Source organism: Rhea pennata, chromosome 3, assembly GCF_028389875.1.
Source record: "Rhea pennata isolate bPtePen1 chromosome 3, bPtePen1.pri, whole genome shotgun sequence".
NCBI classification, from domain to species: domain Eukaryota; kingdom Metazoa; phylum Chordata; class Aves; order Rheiformes; family Rheidae; genus Rhea; species Rhea pennata.
Genome location: NC_084665.1, coordinates 102,643,866 through 102,664,763, shown reverse-complemented (window position 1 = coordinate 102,664,763; position 20,898 = coordinate 102,643,866). Strand labels below are relative to the sequence as shown.

The 20,898-nt window shown below is 36.9% G+C and overlaps 1 protein-coding gene across 1 annotated transcript in view; it reads right to left on the bottom strand.

Moving 5' to 3' along the window:
* Positions 1-20,898, bottom strand: part of COL21A1 (collagen type XXI alpha 1 chain) — a 104,010-nt gene that overhangs the window by 9,510 nt on the left and 73,602 nt on the right. The window contains exons 18-24 of the mRNA XM_062572912.1: positions 13,153-13,197; positions 12,809-12,862; positions 5,376-5,429; positions 3,893-3,946; positions 3,518-3,589; positions 1,504-1,539; positions 1,007-1,051 (exon numbers count right to left, since the gene is read on the bottom strand). Of these exons, the coding sequence (XP_062428896.1) occupies positions 1,007-1,051; positions 1,504-1,539; positions 3,518-3,589; positions 3,893-3,946; positions 5,376-5,429; positions 12,809-12,862; positions 13,153-13,197 (360 nt within the window). The remainder of the gene's footprint in view (positions 1-1,006; positions 1,052-1,503; positions 1,540-3,517; positions 3,590-3,892; positions 3,947-5,375; positions 5,430-12,808; positions 12,863-13,152; positions 13,198-20,898) is intronic.

The following is a 20,898-nucleotide window of genomic DNA, read 5'->3' as shown; positions in this document are numbered from 1 at the left end:
CTCCTCCTGGCTAGACATTCAGCTGTATCAATGTCATAGTTCTGAAAAGCATAATTGTGACTTCCTTCCAAGTCTCGTTTTAGCTATGTACCTCTATTAAATACTTTTCTGTTTAGACATGACATAGAGTATGTAGTTAACAAGTATTTATAAATACTAACAGTTATTTTCTGTGGTGTCACAGCATAGCCAACTATGATACAATCAAAATACATTGGCCCAGATTTAAAAGAAAGAGAAACAACTGGATCTCACTGCTTTGCAGCTGAAACAGGAAACATCTGTAATTTATGAGCACAGAAGATGTCAGCAATGACTCCCACTGTACTACAGGAAGTAGAGAAGTGCATAAAACCGCAGCAGGATACATGCAAAAGCTTAACATGTTAAGCTTCACTCATGACCTTCTCAAAAAAAAACCACTAGGCATTGTTTTGTATTTCATGTTATTTGTAATTGTTTCATGAAAATTTTCCACTGTGATGGATTTAATTAAATAATACAGGAAAACGTACTTTTATTCCCTTTCTCAAGACAAAATCTCCCACAACCACAGAATCATGTTGGTCAGAAGAGACCTCCAAGGTTCCTGCTCCTGCTTGGGGCAGATCCTGTTAGAGCAGGCTGCTTGGGGTCATCTCCAGTCGGGCTTTGAGTGCCTCCAAGGATGGAGACCCCACAGCCGCTCGGGCTTGCCATCTCCAATGTTTGATCCCCCCTCAGGGCAAAACATCTTCCCTTGCGTCAAGCGGGATTTTTTTGCGTTCCAACTCATATCCATTTCCTCTTGTCCCACCACCAGGCACCTCTGAGAAGAAGGTGCCTCCATCTTCTCTACATACCTGTTATTGCATTTGTTATTTTTAGAATATTAATTGCTTTATTCAGATAAAGATATGTTAAACATACTTCTGATGCAGTGAACTACCCAGGTTGATGGAAGCAATCTTATGAAACAAATATGAACTGTGGCTCTCTTGAGCTGAGATTATTATTTTAACTGCACCTGCAAGCCTGAGATTCCTTGTCTTCCTTTCTCTCCTTTTTGTCCCTTCAGAAAAGAAACACATCATCTTAAAATACACATTTATTTGGGAGGAATAATTAACCTATTGAAAATAATACAAAGAGGTAAATCCTAAAATCTCATCAAACCAATCACTCTAAATACTTATTCTACAAGAGTTCAGAGTACAGCCTGTGCTGGAAAGATACAGTTTCTTCCCTTCACACAGAGGAAACAGTTTAGCAGCTGAGCAGTGACATGATACTCTCATTTTCCTGTATGTATTACAGTGGCTTTTAGATAACAATACAGATAATTTTAGAATATTTAAATTTTTGAATAATTAAATAATATTCAGATAATTTTCAAGTACTTTAAAATATTTAGATAACCCCACTGGTTACAATATCATAGCTAGACAGAGGGAGGGTGATTAACATAACATTTATATTAATAGTGTTGGCCAATGATTTTAACTAGAAACAAAATTAATATACCTGGATACCAGTGTCACCTTGGCTTCCTTTGTCCCCCTGTAAAATATCAGAAGAAAAGTCTCTACTGTAACATGATTCATCTCCCAGACATGTTGTCTCTGCTCTAATTTAATTCAGCATATACAAGGGAAGCATCTAATAGCCTTTATTTATGTTGAATGAAAACAGATTATTTTATCCCTATGTACACAAACACTGAGGAAAGTACTGAGCATTATAATAAGAAGGAAATCTGTTACACAGAGGACCAGTGGTACTCATATACCAAGTTAAAAATACAACAATGTAAGGTGGCAAATCCAGTCGGTGTTCATCCAGTGACTGTAAGGGAGTGGACAAGACACAGGGAAGAAGGGCGAGCATTTTTGATAGATCAAATTTAGTTTGGATGTAACCCAATAAGAATGCTTGCCTTTACCCAACAGAGAACAGAGTTTAAATAATTTCTGTAATATTTACTACAAGCCCATTAAATATGTAGCTTATACATAGCACAGTGAAGGAAAAAAAACAGCAGATCTTTTTAAACCAGAATATTTGTATTTATATTTAATCAAAACCGTGCAAGGACTAAGTTTCATTTTCACCTGCTCCTTTTGACTTTGATAGAGATTTTTATTGATTAAATCTTACTGGTGCACTTAGCAATGGGATAGGATGACTTGTAATGAAATCGTGCAAATGGTACTTAAAAGTCAGTCATCCAGGTTTATCTAGTTGTCTGGATACCATCTAATTGTCCATGGAGAAAAACAGGCAGATCCTGAAAAAAAATTATTCCAATTAACACCAGAGGTGTAAAACAGATACTTCCCGAAGGTGCCTATCTCTGTTACTGAGAAGGAAGCTTAAAGTTATGGGAAGTGATGCCTGACCTAACTTTGACATCTTAAATCAGTGTGACTCTGCTAACAGACATGAATTAAAATGTTGGGCTTAAAAAACAGCAACTCATGAAACAAAAGATGGATCCATGGGGAGCACGCAAAAATTGTCTTTCGTGAAGAAAAGAAGCTGGAGAGAGGTTTGGTTTTGTCAGTTTTCTGGTAAGAGTCAAATGTGTATGTGTGTGGTTTGGTTTTTGTTTTCTTTTCTAAGACAGAATATTTAGTTAAATATTAAACAGTAACAGAGAGGAGATTTTTGGCTATGGCAAATATTTTCCTGATCAAAAATCCCTCAAGATAGGAAGGTATTTATGCCAACTGTATTTGAGTGTATTGTACTTGAATATAAAATATTTTGTTTGGTTTCATGTTTTAAAATAATCTATAACTGAAGGGCTTCGCTTTTATTGTCAGATGCCTAAACTATATTTTTTGAGAGGTTTTCATACTTAAGGGTTATAACTCCAGTTAATCTGCAATACATATCCTGACTTGCATCTAAAATTTCAACATTTAATTTAGCTAATTGCCTAGGCTTCTTCTACAGCCAAAGGGGACAGTTAAGCGCTTCCAGATGCATCCCATCCTAAGAAAGGCACACAATAAAGACGTGAATGAATGACCTCCTGAAGAGCCCAGACTCCCTCAACTAAATATGGAGAGAACCTGGAATACTAGGAAGGATCTGATATCTAACTCGTAGTGGCTCAGGCTAACCGAGATGACTCTGTCCCAGCTGCCTTCGGTTAACTGCTCCAGTTCTTAGGGGATCTCCACAAAAGACTTTGCAGAATAGACTTCATATAAATAGCAGCTGCTATAAGAAGATACATGCAAAGCCAATCATAGAACATACCATTACATACTATAATTCATAATGAAAAGTGCATTAATACCTACTTTGTAACATTTCATTTTTAATGTTTCTCCCCTCTGGCATTCTCTCCTCTCTACGAAAAGCAATTGGTTTTCTAGAGAACAAGCCTTCCAAAATTTACCAGCTATTGTCCAATAATAATGCTATGTATTAAAAAATAAAGGTTTTCCTTTAATAATGATCACTTATAGGATAAGCATTTCCAGTAAAAGCTGTAAATAATGTAAAACTAGCAAAAAAAGCTGCTTACCTTTATACCTTGTGCGCCAGGGATACCTGGGTAGCCTGGTTCTCCTGGAGCACCTGATCCTCCTAGCTCTCCCTGAGTGATACAATAGCTCCGTAAATATCAATGATGTGTGTAAGAACACACACTGCATGTTATTCAGGATCACTTGATACATTTTGGCTATCATATTCTGAAATTCTATAAATTAGGATGATTAAAATGTCTAGTGAACTTGGGAAGGGATACTGAATACCCACAACCTGATTAATACCACAAAAGGCATTCCTAATTCTTCACCTTTGTATTCAAGTATATATGCATTGTAACTAAGAAGTAAATCATGAGAGAGTAAATCCATCTCTCTTTTAACTAGGGTACGTGCACATTCATATTTACCTTGGTTCCTGAGGATCCTGGTTTTCCCTGTATTCCAGGTTCACCTTTATCACCCTATAAAACAACACAAGAGTGTAGCTGATGCATCAGTATGTTTTGTCACATGTGGTATGAATAGCAAACATAAACAGACACTGCTGGGAAATCCACCCTTAAAAATAGTCATGATAAGTGACCAGAAGGCTAAATTCTGTCCTCGTTCTGGAGACCTGAAGTTTCAGCCCTCTATCAGGAAAGGCATCTGGGGAAAAAATAGATCTGCCTGCCTCTGCTCACCTGTCCCTTCCCATTTTCCTTGCCCAGTCACACCATATTTATATATATTAACTTCATATTTCCATCATCTTATTTAATAAAACTCTCAAAATCCTTGGACTTGTCTGAGCCAAATATATGTTTATATTTTGCTTTTTATTGAAGTCAATAGAACTTGCCATGTGTTTAGCATGAGGTTTTCATTAAAATCTAAGAATTATGGATTACTTTTTAATACTTTTCTGTAAGAATGTGATATTCCTTTGGGAACACAGTTTATACTCTGAATGAGAGATAAATACATCTCCTTCATCCAAATGAGAGCCTTTTCTCAAACAAAATAAACTATCTTTTTTTCATAGGTGTTCAGTCTTCTCAACAATGGCAAAATGTTGTCCCCTTTAAAAAATGTTACCTTCAGCATGCAATTTTAAATAAGTCGGTACTTTTGGATATAAAATAATGTATGTGGAAATGGAGCTAGGGGTAGATACAAAGTTTGGGAAATAGGATTTATATTCATAAATATTCTCCAAGACATAAAATTCAGTGCTTACTAGCAAAAACTCATCTCAGATTAAATTAAAGTTACACTAACAGATAAGGATTTATAATATCTATTTTAGATGCTGAGAGCATGGGTCAAATTAATTCTTGCTGTAGCTGCATTGCAATCAATTACATTACATCTGAAATACATTTGGCTCCACGAATGGAAAAAGCAGCACGTAACTTTATTTAACACAATTAAAATCTAAATAAATGTAACACTGGCTGAAAGCTCTGATGTATACTGAGAACTATGTGGCTCCTAACATGGGAGAACATTTTCCAGGACTGTGCAGCTCAAACAAAATCTCACAGTCATTTCTGGAGGAGTGCCAAACCTCAGATAGCACCATTCGCTAAACTATATTAAGCTCTCTTGAGCACAGATACTGAACTATCGTATAAGGTAATACAGAAAACCACATAGTTACTTTTCAATATTCAATATACTGAATAATTAGCTGCAAAACTCAGGGTCCTGTCATTGATAAAGCAATCATTTATCAAAGGCACAATCAAAGCAGCACAAATTATAGACTTGGTAAGGTTGGAAGGGACCTCTGGAGATCACCTCGTCCAATCGTCAAACAAGTGGCCTATACGGGGATCAAACCCACAATCTTGGCATTATCAGCACCATGCTCTAACCAACTGAGCTAAATTTAACCCCCATGCTCACCTTAGGTCCAGGAGCTCCAGGCAGACCAAATGAGCCTTCTGGTCCCATCAAACCCTATTTATTTTTGAAAAAGATGAGACATTTCTAAAACAAGCTAGAAGAATAATGGTTTTAGTATAGTGTAAAAATATTATTTATGATATATATTTCTATAATGAAGTAAATGGATAGGAAATACAGTCTCACACAGTACATTAGTTTGGCCTTCTATGGCAAAAGGAAGTGTTACTACGCAATGGAAAAAATCCCAATATTTAGTAGGTCCTTAGGTATAACTGAAAGTGACACAAGAAAGAGTTTCTTAGTTCCATTTAGGGTTCCCTAAATCAATGGAAGTATAACTGCTATTTCAGGACTCGCTTGCTTCTTTCTGACAACGTGTCCCTCAAGGTTGTGATGCCTTCACTCCATCTCCAAATTCTGTAGAGATTTAGAGGCAGCAGTGAGCTTTGGGGGCAGGTCTTCAGCTCTTCTGCAGAGCCTTCAGGATTCAAACACCCACTCACGGACCCACCAGCCTCTGCCGTTTCAGATCACGATGCTTTAGCACACGTGCACAGGCAGAGCATTGCCGTGCACAGTCCCTTGGACTCCTCTGATGGGCATGTGTTGACAAGGCACATTTAGCCATCTTTGGTCCATATAAAAGCTAAGAACTACAGGATATTAAATCATCAAAAGCCTGGGTTTCTCCTTTCTTCTGTTTAAAGTTATTCTCAAGTACACTTTTGAAAAGAAATCTTATTTTTAAGCAATACTTTCCAAGAAGGAATTCCCAATTTTATTATTTTCCACATCTGTTGTTAATATAGGTCTCCCTCCCCACTTCATCTCACTTCTTTTGACTCTAAAACTCCATTTGTCAACAAAAACAATGTAATATTATTGTTTTATTTGGACACACATATATACTCTGAAATATGATCTACTATTAGAGTTTACATAATAAGATACAGCCTAAAATACAAGCATACAGAAAGTCAAACATTTAAACAAGGCCATGAAATCTAATTTGTTAGAGATTAAGTTTTATCAGTGCTTCTAATTGTTAGCATTTCCGAGAACCGCTGTTATTTTCATTAATTAAACTAATCTCTGCTTTCATATATATATATATATATAAAACCCACCCTCCATTTAGTACTAAATGTTAGGAACTATTTAGAATATAATGTCAATGACATTATTCCAGATCTTCTTCAAAAGTTATGTGCGATCAAAAATAAGTAAGTTTACAGTAATTTGTTACAAAGACTATAACTCATTTTTGCCAAAAAAATAATCAATGCTTTTGCTAACACCGGAAGGATGGCTTTGTTTTTGCAAAAACAAAACAAAAAAAAAATCAAAATATTTGGAATATGAAGTAATTCATTGTACCAGGTTTTAATAAGCATTTCATCAATTTTCTAGTATTTTACCTGTGAGGCAACTCAGTCTTACTTCTTGCTTTGTTGCAAGAAATTACTGGACGCCAACACTTTTACCTTTTGTCAATAAACGTAGCAACTCACTCTTTGGGCCACAGACGCAGGGCTGTGAGTCCACAGAATAAAAGCTATCAACCGCAAGACTAAATCTCAAGTAAATTTCCTGCTAATTGTCCTGAAGGCCAGACTTTTCCCATTCAGCCAGTTACAAATGCAAACTCTCCCATTAAAACTCAATTTCTCTATTACAGCTAATAATTTTATATGCAGCATCATTTCAAACACTCTTCTGAACTTCAAGAAGATTAAGTCTACTTGTTCTCACCTATCTCAAAAATCAGCCATCTTATCAAATATGAAGCAATTACCCTAGTATAATTTATTCTTTTGTAAACCAAAGGTTTACTATACTCTATTCCATTTCTTTCATAATTTTGGAGTAGGAATTATCCATTTCCCTCCATCTAGAGTGAGTTATCCAAGTTATACTTCCACTTATAGTTTAAGAGACAGTATTGTCCCATTAGTCATTTGCTTGCAGCTTATGCTCAGCAGAACCTTTGCTACAGAAAACCTAAGAAAATATCCATTTGGTTTTCAAGCCTAGTGTCAATTGCCTTTAAGACCTATCTTAATTTACTTGCATGCATATCAACCCTGCTTTTGCACTTTTTCTCTTTTTATTTATATAACAAAATAAGCTTTTATTAATTTTCACTTCACTGGGGAGGCTTAACTCAGCTTGGCTATCAACCAACTATTTAATCAACCTTCATATTACGTATTAACCTCCTCACTTTTAAAATATAGCTTTTCTGAGTGATCTTCCTTCTGTGAAAATCCTTTTGAAATTACTACTCTCTTCTCTTCAGATTCCTCTTTTGTGCTCATGTGCATTTTTCCCAGTAGGGAAAAGCAAGCTCAAGTTTGGGGAAAGACAGAGTGGAAAAGATGAGAAATGGAACTGCAGGATTTCTAGCTTCTTTCACATTACTAGCTCAGTGTGTCCCTGTGTTTCAAGTCATGTAACACGCTCTTGAGAGCTTATCCACCGGCGACGCCACGCTAGACTCCATACTCCTACTTTGTGCCTGCATCAGTCCCGGGATTAAGATGTGGTTAAACACTCATCACAAATATTCTATGCTCATTTAAATATTTATATATTTTACTTGTACAATGGGTAAAAACTGTATGTATATATACTTCTTTTTCAAAAAAATCAGATTGGATACATCTGCCCTCACTGACCTACAAATGCACACTGGAGAAGGCAAATCAGAAAACAGGCTTAATATAATTAAAGAATAAACATACATCTGCAGGAAAGGGAGAAATAAAACCCAGTTGTCCTGACTTCCTTTCTTCACTTTAATGACTAGGCCATATTTACGCATTTCATTTAAAAATTACAGTAAGATGGTGATATGGAATCAGCATGCTGCAGAAAGAAAACTCTTTTGTGCAATATAGAAAAGCTTGAGAATATAATTTGAAAACTATGGCATACAAAATTAAAAGTATATTCTGAAGAAAAATAAATAAAAATTCAAGGATGTAAAACACAGTGTTACCTCCCCATTTTCCAGGGCTGTTACTCTTTATGCATCAGATAAATTAACAAGTTACTGAAGTTGGCAACATAACATTACTGAAGAGGAACGTGTTACTGAAGAATTTCTCCAAAGTATTAATAGAGCATCTACAAGCTTTCCATCTGTTTTTTTCTGGAACCGACATAGTAAATGTGACTAATATAAGGAAAATCTCATTATCTTTTCTGTTTTGAATTCCCTAATGCCATAAAAAGTTCATACGTTCCATGCATCAATTTCCTACTTATTTTATCAGGTGACAAAAGACGCATTAAAATGAGCTGGTAGGAAACAAAATAAATTATTTCAAGTGTATTATAGAAGCAGACGTTATTTATCTAAATAAAATATGAAGTTGAATAGTAAGTGAATTAGTGAATAAATAGATACTCTTTGGAATCTCACAATTTATATAATACATATATATAATAGAAAAATTACCATCTATATATAAATATATTATATTTGCAGCCTCACCTTGAGCATTTTGTTCAGCTTTGCTCAGAAAGAAATGGAGAAAAAATTTCCATTGATAGGCAACAAAAATGATTAGAGGCACAGTTGAGAGATCAAATGTGCATCTGTTAACAAGGAGCAGAGAATGCTTATGCTGAAGACTCAGTGGAAAGGTAGAGAGAAATGTCATGCTTTGTCATGAATTGTTCCTCTATCAGGTAATGTTTCTTCCAAGAGTGATCTAGACAATTGCAATAATTGGTTCTTGAGGAAATCTATTCTTTTCACAGAAAGTCTACAGACAGTGGGAAAAGCCCTTTAAGATCACAAGCGTACTTGCTTTATATAAACCGGCTTTTGACAGCTGTCATGCAGTGCTCATGTCTATGGGTTGGGAAAGGAAGAGCTGCTAGGTGGATTCAGGATAGCTGAATGTTGTGAAGAATATTTGAAATGTATTGGGTGATAGAGTAGCCCAAAACTGGTAAAACACGAAAGTGGTTTCAACTTTCCATCCAGGACCGCATTCGTTTTAATCAATCATGTATTTTATTAAGGAACTGCAAGCATGAGAAAAGAAATGAGCTCTTAAAGACAATTATAGACATTCATATGCCTGCATATAACCTGTGTTACATGGAAACAGGCTTTTTTAACCTGGCTTTATTCATAGAACGAGTTCAGGGCTCCTTCTTTAGTTATCCACAGAGATACAGGACAAAGCACAAATCACACTCTGAGTTCTTCTGAATCTTCTGAATGAAAATCAGTAAAACAAAGAGAAACATGGAGAAGAAAAGAAATAGGAATGTAGAGAAGATCTGTGGACCTCACAATTTGGAAAAGTCTATCTACTGCTTAACAACCTCTTCAGCTTCTCCAGTGATAGTCCACATAGCCTTCTGGATGCCACAAGATTGCAAGCAATACTCAACACAAACAAAGCCTCCTAGAGGACTTGAAAGTCCTTTACAGAAAAATGATCTCAGTATCCTTCTAACAAATGCAAAATGTATATGAAAAGGCAACCTCAAAAATGGTAAAATACGAGGTTTAGTTTTGATGGAATAGATTTTCATTGCTGGACAGACACACAGCAAGTTTTGATGCACAGGGTGTATGATGATTCTTCCCCTTTGGCAGTCTGATCAACCTGACTGGTTACAAATGAAGTTTAAGTTCAAGTGGAATTCATGTACAAACTTAAATAGAAGCTTGGGATAGGTCTGAAAACATATTCTCTCTCAAAAATAAATACGTAATGTCATTCAACCTTGAAGATCTCAAGCTTATCTACCTTCTGAGTGGAAGTAGAGACAACTTTCATAGCAAAATGAACAGAGAAGAAACCATCAGCGAGGAACATGAAGTCTTCTTGCAATAGATGTAACATGCTAAGGTATCAAAGATCCTCTCACCAGATAATCAACTAGCTAGTCCTACATGAAACAGTAAAGCCTTACAAAATCTGAGAAAGAAAAAAATATAGATACGGTCTCAGGAAGAGGGCAATGGGAAGACATACATTAAAAGGACTTTAACTGAACTGATGGACATAATCAAACCTTCAACAATATAATCAAAAATAGCCAGTATAGAGGAGACTCAGATTTAGATAAGCCTCAGGACAAGAACATACTCCATTTAGCCAAGTAGCCATATACTGCTCTCAGTTTTAGAAGTAAGAATCATCCAGCACCCAAGTGTTTCAAAGCTGGAATAGGAATTTCCCTGAAACTTTCATTGTCAGTCTGCTGAGTGTGAGAAGGGCACTGGGCTCCTTATCACCAAACTCAGAAAATCCAGAAACTAAAACTGTGTTCACTGGCTATGTACAGGCAAGAGCTGGTAAGCTGCATCTGACTTTGTCTTTTGATGTTCCTTGGATAACAATGGCAACATGAAAAAGGCATATAACATTATCTCCCTCTGCAACATCTACTCTAAAATTGCAGAACTCTGTAAAAGAACTCTGATTATTCTTCCAATTGAAAGGAAAAGATGCAAAACTGTGGAAAACCCCACTTATAAAAAAGACACCATGAGCAAATTTCTCACTCTTAATTCAACATTTGGAAGTGAGTAAAATTGTCTGACAGCCTGTTGAAGACTCATTAATGACTCAGATTTCTTATAAAACAGTAGTAAAGATCAATAGCTTCCCAACATGGAAAAAAAAATATTTTGTTTGGGGATGGAAAGCATCATATTTTCAGTCCCCATTAGCTTACAATGAGTCCTTGACTTGACACAGGAAGATCGAACAGCCCCCTCTCACTCCCCTCAAGCTCTGAATATGTCAATGTGTATTTTTTTCCTCTAAAGTAAAATATTTCAGCTACCCTTGGTAGATTTTCCATTTTAGGAGGGAAGCATGCACCACTAATCATCTGGATGGAGAGAATAACGAAGTGGCATATGTGTATATACATTCTGAGAAACCTTCAGCATTGTAGTATATAAATGACCCTTAGGCTAATAGTTGTCTTCATACTCAGATGGCTCATTTGGGAAAGCAATAGTGTAGATCCCTAATCAGACAGTCCATAAATAGTCTGACATGAGGCCACACATAATTATATGAGCCTGCACACACTGAGATGGTCAGACGTACGTGTTGCTGACCTCCATCAGAGTAAAAACTCTCTCTCTAGGATGGCAAATGATGCAGCAGGATACAAACCCAAATAATTCTGAGTTCAGCTCTGCCCTCATGAACTCTAGAAGATGGTAACATTAACTAGGACTTTAGAGTGATTCAGCAAGAAAGCCAGAGGATCTGAAGGCCCACAGTGAGATCCCTGGCATCCCGTTTTGTCAGGGTTTCTCCTACCTACCAAAATGACAGATGAGCTATGGGAAGAAGCTTTTTAAACACCACTGGAAGCACTGAGAGCAGAAACAAAAGGACTCTGGACTGAGATTATTCCTGTCCTGCAAAGGGTAGATATTGACAGCAAGATGGCCTTAGCAGTATGACAATAGGCATCCTGATGATTAAGAAATGCCATAGACAAATGTAGGGTGTTAGCTCAGTCAGGTAACATTGTCATCTGCTATTGGTAGAAGAAATATAGTGACTTCTAAACATAGCTTCCCTGTTCAGAGATAAAAAGGTCAGTGCCATTTGTACCTACAAAGCTGACATCCGCTTTTCGGCTGCTCAGTCTCTTCCTTTGTATATGCTCATTCCTAAGGGTTTTCCTGGAGCTCTGTCCAGAGTATTTTACCCTTGCTGCTATGTAAGTCTCTCTACTTAGACCAGTTCATTGCTTTTACTGCTTCCTTTGATTTATCCTACCATTTCAGAATGAATGACTATTGCTCCAAGATTATTTTTTGCAAAATGCTTTATATTTTTATGTGTTTATATGTTAGTTACCTGTTAATGTTTTAGTTTATCTGTTTAGATGTTAGACTTATTTATCAAAAAAAATTATTAAAGTATTTATAGGAATCTGATATTTCTTTTTGGTTTAGCCATTAGAAAACTGATCACCATCATTACCAAAATGAAAAACACAGATACAGTTGGATTCTACCTCCAATGCATTTTCCAATCTAAATACATTATATCTTATAGTTTCCCATGTCGTCATATTTATCCAGTAGTAACACCACAGAAATACTGAAATTTTCCAACTGAATATTTTCACTGTAACACCCTCTCGGCTTCCTGAGAAAATGAAGTTCCACATTCAGTTTGGACTGAGTGTGCACAATCCTGTTACACGCATGATGTACAGTAAGTCTCAAGACAAAGTGAGAAAATAACAAGTACCTTTTTCCCATTGTTGTCATATATCAGAACATTTGCGCATATCAGTGAGCTTTGAATCAAGAAATGCTATCTTATTTTTCCCACTGACAAGTACTATTAGTTCTGTATCCTGAATACAATGACATAAAATTAGTTTTAGTTCCTGATCATAATAATACCAATACTACTTACAGTTTCCCCTGGAGATCCTTTTGCTCCTGGTTGCCCTGGTGGGCCAATTTCACCCTGTAATTTTTCACATAAATAGAATATTGTATAATTAATGTATATACAGTTTGTTAAAATATCATTTAGTTACGCAGATTTTTCTAACTAGGATCATCTCTGAGAGTTTTAGAAGACTGTTGTTTTTTTTTTTTTTAATCATGCACTCCTGGAATCACAGATGTAAGACTAAATGCGAGATCTTCAAACATCGCCATTATGAAACTCTCCTTTCAGGACAAACAGAGCCCACAGTCGAAGCAGTACATACACACGCAGGTTGTAATTGTGTTTTGAACTATTATCAATACCTTTTGTCCTTTTGCTCCTTGACTTCCAGGGATTCCAGGAATTCCCTGAGGGGGAGGGAAAAAAAAACTTTTAAATATATTGAATAACTTCTCCAGAAAATAAAATATAGAACCCCATGTCCTTATAAAATTAACATTTGCGATTAAGATTCAAAAATGGGCAGGAAATAGAAAATTAAAATAAATAAATATAAGAAAAAGGTTTCAGGTACAAACATGCAAACCATTTCGCCCAGGAATACAGCAAAACCGTGATACGCAGCATGGCCCAGTGCTTTCCCACCAGGGCTCCGAGCCCACAGGCGGGCAGCTCACAGCACCCTGGACATCCACCGCGGGCGGCAGCACTGTGCTGAGCATCCTGACCGACACAGGGGAAGAGATGGCTTCTCGTTATCCGTAAGATTTCCCATTGCAGAAACTACAGGCCAAGTTTGGCATCATCACATCTTAAATAAGCAAGCTGCTTTTTAGAGCTATCATAATATGTCTACACAGTCTGTGCGCTAATGAATACTGTCATTTCATGCAAAAAAAATATTTTGCAATATCATTACTTGTAGCTAGCTTCCTGCAATGACTGCAAATCTTCACTTCATGCTACAAAACATAGCATTTCCTATAGACAGGAGCATCTTAGAGCACCAGCAAAAGTCCTGGTCAAGAGGACTCCAGAGCTCTTGACCAAGGACAACAAATCCTACCTTCCCATCTAAAATACAAACACAAGAGATGGCTATTATTATATGTGATGTGTGCTAGCTTCCACCTTCATAAATCCTTGGAGATACCTATCATTTACTTAGTGTTAAACTCATTTAACTCTGCAGTATATCTCACAGTATTTGCTTGTAGTGGTAATTTAAATGAATATAATTCAGCCTTTGAAACAAAACTCTACGTACACTTAAAGTAGTAGTCTAAACTAGTTAATCTATTTTTCCTCTCAGCTAAATCTATTTGTTGGACACTGTTCTTACTTGTACCATCTTTAATCTACAGTACCATTGTAGAATTTGGCGTACTGACTTTACATTTTACTCTAATATTTAAATATGCTGCACTGAAAATAAGAGGTTTGTTCTAGACATCACCCAAAAAAAGACATTCTATCAATCAACATGGACGTGCCAGATGGTAGGAATAACATGACAGTTTTTTCTATACAAATTACATTTGTGCAACACTGGCTAGGAAAAGGCAGCACAGTTATTTTGCAGTTTACACCTGCCCTCCAGATCCTAACAACTCTATCGAAAAGAAACTGTGTGGTGGTCCATGGTACATGACTCAGCAACCGTATCCCGTGGATTTCACAAGTCGTCGAAATTCCAATTCTCCACTGAAAGATGAGGTCAGGGGATGCAATAAAATCAACTGGAAAAAAGGCCTCGTTCTAGGACTTTCACTCACTTTGAATAAAAAGTCTTCTCACTAAACTTCTGCTCTTTTGTCCAAACTCTTCTTAGGTCTTTTGCACAAACGCAAAGATAAAAAATGGGGCATATTTACTACCACATTTAGGATATTCCAGACTTGTTGAGTTATCAGTATAATTATTTAACACCTAATTTCTATACCTGTAAAATATTAGACTAAAACATAAATTTCTGTAGTTATAATACAAAACTGTGAATTTCATATATGCTGACAAAAATCTCCCAGTGGGCATCAACCTTTTTTTACTGTGAAGAGATGTACCCAAGCTTCCCATGGTTACATTTCTGTGTGGTCCTTAGGGCAGAGAGAGGACCACTCCACACATACAACACACAGAATGATTTATGATCATGTAAGCATGCCAAAGAGAAAAAAATACAATGTCTTGCTGAGCTATGTTAAACTTCCTTGCCTGAAAGGAATCACTGATACAGCACATTTAACTTTATCTCTGTATCAATGGTAAAGAAGGATAAAATTCAAAGAATAATAAAACTAAGCCATTTTTTGATTGATTGATTCTGCACAACTGAAGTGCACGGAATTTTAGGCTCCTATTTCCGTGGGAGCAGGTCCAGATCCTTAAAATTCTTGTACAGCTCACTGGCATTCGCTCAGCTAAGAATGAATCTATTGCTTACATTAATCTGAGTGATTCCCAGAGTAAATGAGTTGGAGATTTCCACAGTTATTTACCACATGTCACTTGGCACAGAAGAAGTGGCTAATTTGGTCATTAAAAAGAAGTTTTTTTCCCTATGAGAGTTACTTTCCTGCAGAGATTCCATGGTTCAGTAATTGTAGGGACTAATTTCTGTAGGATCAAGTCCAGCATGCCTAAAAATTAAATGTTCTTCTCATTATCTATTCCCAATCTATTACTTCCTTATATATGGTATAACAGCTGGTCATGCCAATTAGAATTGCTTACACTTTCCCAATGGAGAAGGCTAAAATGTAGTTCAGCTATCCTGCATTTCTCCCCTAACTTCTAGGTTAAAAGCCAAACCAAGTTCTGGAAATACGTTAGAAACTTTGTTCCCAAACAGAGGTTTCACATGCAGCACAAGCCTTCAGAATCTGAGCATTTTTTTTTTCCACCATGGCTAATAAAACACTTTTCACAGGAAGTTATGTTTAATAGGGTGACATAACACCGACTAAGCCATCAAAGAAACCTTACTATAATTATCAAAAGATGTATTCTTATTTTAAAGCCTGAGCTGAAACAATTAGTACTACTCCATTTGTAAAATAAAAATGTAATTTTTGTGAAGTGTATATTGTAACTAAAATTATCGCAAATGCCTGCCTTTAATCAAAACTTAATGTGAAACAGAACCATCATGCAATTTTTCTGCCATTAAGGGAAACACAATGTTTGGAGCTACTACAAATGGGAAAACTGCCACCCACTGGGAGTAACAGAATAAATGGTATGGAATAATTCATGATTCACTGGCCCAGGAAAAAAAACTGCCGCTGGGGATGTCCCTTGCAAAACTATCAAGCAACATTTTGTTCGTGTGACATAAAAAGGGGAGGAGAGTCTCTCCCTCTTTTCAGAAAGCTGAAAAGGTTCATGTTTATCACATATGCAGTTATAATGCCAATAAAACACAGCATTGCATTTGTAACCAGAAGAGCTAAAAATCAATATCTACTGCATTTTAATGATTTCTGTCCTTACGCACAAGTTAGACCATATTCTCCCACCCAAACCAGTTAATTTGTTCCCCTTCTTCTTCCACACCAAGTTGCATGTAAGACTGATTCACCACTTTTCCATCCTTTAAAAGATTATGTTTATTGCAAGCCTGACTACTGCCTTAGCTTTTCCAGTAACACCAGTCTGACTTTCTCAATTAACTTTATTTCCTTTCAATACCTTCCTCTTCTCTCTGAAATTTTCCCTTAAATGGGGGGGCAGGGGGGGGTCTTCCTTTACACTTGTAACAACTCGTAAAATTATGAATTATTTTAGCCTTAACCCGCATCATCACAGGAAATTTAAAGTCCAACCCTGGGGCCACAGCTCGCCCGAGCACCCACCTACGTCCCCTGTCGCAGCCCCCCCTCCCCCCCGGCAGCTCCTCACTCCGCCGCCGCCACCGGGAATGCAGAATACCCCAAAGCACAAACTTGTCTCCGTTATGATTACGAGCCTCAACAGTGACACAGATGCAATTCAGTAGAAACATTCCATTTTATCCCAGTTTGAGCAATTTAAATAAATCGTCCTTTCTTTGATAGTATCTGGCAGATATAGTGCATTTGACTGTAAAAGGAACGTGGTTTCACAGTCCCTGGAAAATCTTTCTGTACCTTTCATTAATCATAAAGCATCTATGTTTTTGGATGATATTAAACAGCTGGGGTTTTTTTTTCCATGCTGTTTTACAATAAATCCATTAAGATGCCTGAAGCCCTATGTTTTCAAATCAACTAGGTGGAAGCCTTTTTACTTAAGGCACATGCTACATTTCTCAAAATATTTTTTCCACTTTTTCTAGCCACCATTATAAATTATTTGTATCTCCCCCTATGCTTAACTTTATGTTCTTGAACAGTAGAAGAAACCAAGCATAAAGACTTCTTCTGGAACAAAACAAAGTAAAAACTGTTTTATTCCCAAATCGGATATTTATTAGCCTATTAAGTTTTTTATTTTCTGTTACTCAATTTAATATCCTCCATATTCTCAGTACCTGAGAGTGCTTTATGGTACTGGCATACTAACCTTGGTAGGAAAAGTGGAAATTTTGAGACTACAGCTAATAAATTAGTTATCATAAAATTCTATCTCTGGAATACGAAAAATTACAGATAAGTTTCCAAAAGCTTTTCTGTTACGAGCAAACTGTTTTTGCAAACAACTCCTTGAGGAGACTGATGCAGCATTAGTATAATTCTCCTCAAGGATCTTATTTCTTTATGGCAGGTATACAAAACTGTACCCTTTTAGCATACTGCCTTCAGCAGGCTCTCACTGAATACCGCACATCTGGACTTCTTTTGCAATGTGCCAGATATTTGATTAATAAGGTCTAGGACAAAGCACTACAGGGCAGTTTTTCAAATTGTCCTTCCTTCTTTCAACATCAACACAAAAAAGCCTGAAATAATATCATTTTTCTCTACTTAAAATGATCGTGATTTAAAAAGTTAGGATTAAAACATGTACTTCCTGTTTAAATTACCTCCTGGAAAATAAACAGATACTAAAACCTAAGCATAGCCCCTCCATTCTGAGGTTATTCTTTGGGGGAAAAAATACTACTTTCCCTACTGCATTACTGAATATAGCTAAATATTATGGTTTGATTTCTATGGTTAAAGACAGTATCTGCTTTCACAGTTTATTTTCATGAGAATGTTCTGCAAAGCTACTTCTCAGTGACTCCACTTGTTTAAATTACACCCGTTTTCATACACAGATCCATTAACAACATTTAGAGACTTTTGTTAAAAGAGGGTCACATCATTCTAGCCACCTGCCACTTACACACACACACAAAAAAAAAGAAACCCGAGAGCCGCAGCCCGCACAAGCCGCACACCACCATCCCAGCAGGGCACCAAGACATTGCACTTGGTGGCTCGGCTTATAAAGTCCACCGGCTCGCCATGAAGGTTGCCCGAAAGGTGCTAACTTTGACCCTATTCTTTTTTTCAGGCATGTTACTGTTTCTCAGGGTCAGCTGAAGTATTAGGCTTAAAACAGATGAAAGACATGACTACTGTTAAAAAGAGGACTTCTCTACCGCATACGAGTTCCCTGAATGATGTTCAGTTAAATTGCTCGTTCCACGCTGAAAAATCTGTAGTTCTGATTCTGGGAAGACGCTAACAGACATTACATAAATTGTAGCAATACAAGAAGATTCACAAAAGCTACCTATATCTACCTTGATATTCCCATGATCCCTTCAAGCACCATATTTAAGTGCCTGAAAAATATGACTGTTTATGCATTGCTGTTCTTTACTTGAACAAACACCCTTGACGCTACATAAGAGACCTACCAGCAGTATGGAAAAAAAAGCATTAAGTGATATTGTTGGATAAAAATACGACGACAGTCCAGGTGGTTTTTAAAAGATTACAGCAAATCTTTGATAATCCTACTGGAACGAAAGAAAAAAATTAATGTGGATAATGGAGAAATTGATACTCCCCTACTGTGGAGAGCAGTAAAATAAATAGACACAATGAGTATCCACTGGACTAACAGCTTTAAATAAAATGCAGGAAAGGAGAGAGCATATGGAGTATCTCCGCAGTTATAAGATCAGAGTTTTCAAACACTTCTTTTGGCAAATCAGTTATTAAAAATAAAAAACGCTAATGTTTTAAATGCGGAACACAGTGGCCACTGGTGCACTGCCAACAACACTGGACTTGGAAAACTGTATAGCTGGAAAGCTGAAAATATTAACAGAAAATGGAAACTGTGTATGTTTTGCCATAGGATGAATCTGGTGTCCTGTCAAATCTTTGTGGATGCATGCCGTGGATCCGCTGGTGACGCTATGATGTCCTCCCCCCCAACCCCGCGCCACCAGATTTATGCACTGGGCGAACCAACGACTTCCCTTTTCTGCAAGAAGCTGAGACCCCGACCCGTGTGTCACATGCACACATGGACACTTGAGCAACTCCATGTGGCGTCCGCAGCTCTCGGCCGTCTAAGAGGCAGGAACGGCAACGCTGCTCACCCAGGTCACATCGATGCAGAAGGAACGCAATTTCCTGCCACCCCCCCTTTCCCGTAGTAAGGGGCCACCCAGTGAAATCAGCAGGGAGCTTGCTGAAGAACAAATCACGCATTTTTTCCACATGCAGCATACAGTGAAACGTCTTGTCACAGGATGTGGCAGAAGGAAACAATAAAAATGATTTCCAAAAAAGTCTCTAAAATTACTACAGAAATGGCCTATTAGACAGTATGATCCAGCACGCATTCTTGGCTAAGGAAGTCCCTAAACCTCTGACAAACAAAAATTGGAAGTAAATATGCAGGAAAAAAAATCTATATATTCCTATCCATTGTCATAGAGAGAACTCCTTGATAACTTCTGGAGTTTGACTCTGCTTGGCAGTTCTTATCTGCGCTTAAGTTGTAGCTAACAAAATTTGGTGCAGAGTTCAAATCATTCTAGATGGCAAGGAGGGAAAATCATACCTTGAGACATAGTAATCACTAAGACAAAATCTAATTACAAAGAGTAATTGCTAAAGCAAAAATGAAGTTGTACAATGCGAGTCAGGCTCTTTCTTAAATGGTTTAATATTTCTGTACAACATTACATCACTCTTGGTCTTACTAGACTCTTCATTCTTGCTCCTATGGGACTCAATAACCTTGGGTTTTTTGATCATGTAGTATCAGTACTCACACTGGACCTTAATCCACATTGGTCCAATGTGAGTAAAAGATGTCAAAATCCAGAAGTCAGGTTTTTTTCCATTTTGACCTAAGAACAGTATCCCATACACACTGCATACTGCTTCATTAGTTCAGAGCACTATTTGGTTTGCAAAAAGTCATCTTTTCAGAACAACAGTTAAGCACAAATACATGATATTTTAGAATTATCTATCTGAAAAGAGACAAATGCTGGTCATAACATACATCTCAATGAAGCTTTCCAATACAACAACATATGCTACAAATGAAAAATGGTATATTTTTATCAGGTTTCTGAATTTGTGGAAAAGAGGCCTTCTGCCATTGAAGCATTTTAATCTTGCCAGAAGTTTTTAATTAAACCTTACAAATTAATTTAAGTTATTTAAATTCAGGCTGATAAAAGATTATTTAAGTTTTTGTTACATTTTGGATGAAAAGACTTTTCATAGCTTCCATAGCTTCACTTCACTGGAATTTTGACATGTAAAAATTACAAAAATTAAAACACTGCTGCCCAAATTTCCCCACATTTGCTAGTGCAGTATCTACTGGTATTAGCACATATTTTTACAGCAAACATAAGCAGCTTCCCAGCTGTACATCCCAGAAAAAAAGCAGGATGATTATTCTAGACACCGGAGCTGCAGAGCAAAGAGCTCCACCACTAGCAGCAGTCAGACTGGAAGGAGATAAGGGAGATGGCACCAAAGAAAAAGTGGAAACATGAAACAGAGGAAAGAAACATTGCAATTTTGGATTTCATCTATTGAGTTTGTGTAGTCAACCTTAACCTTCTTCAGGTGAAAGACTTACATCACTTACCTATTTTTAAATGCAGACTGACTAGTCAAAGTTAATAATGGAAATGTAGTCTGACTATATGGTCAAGTAAA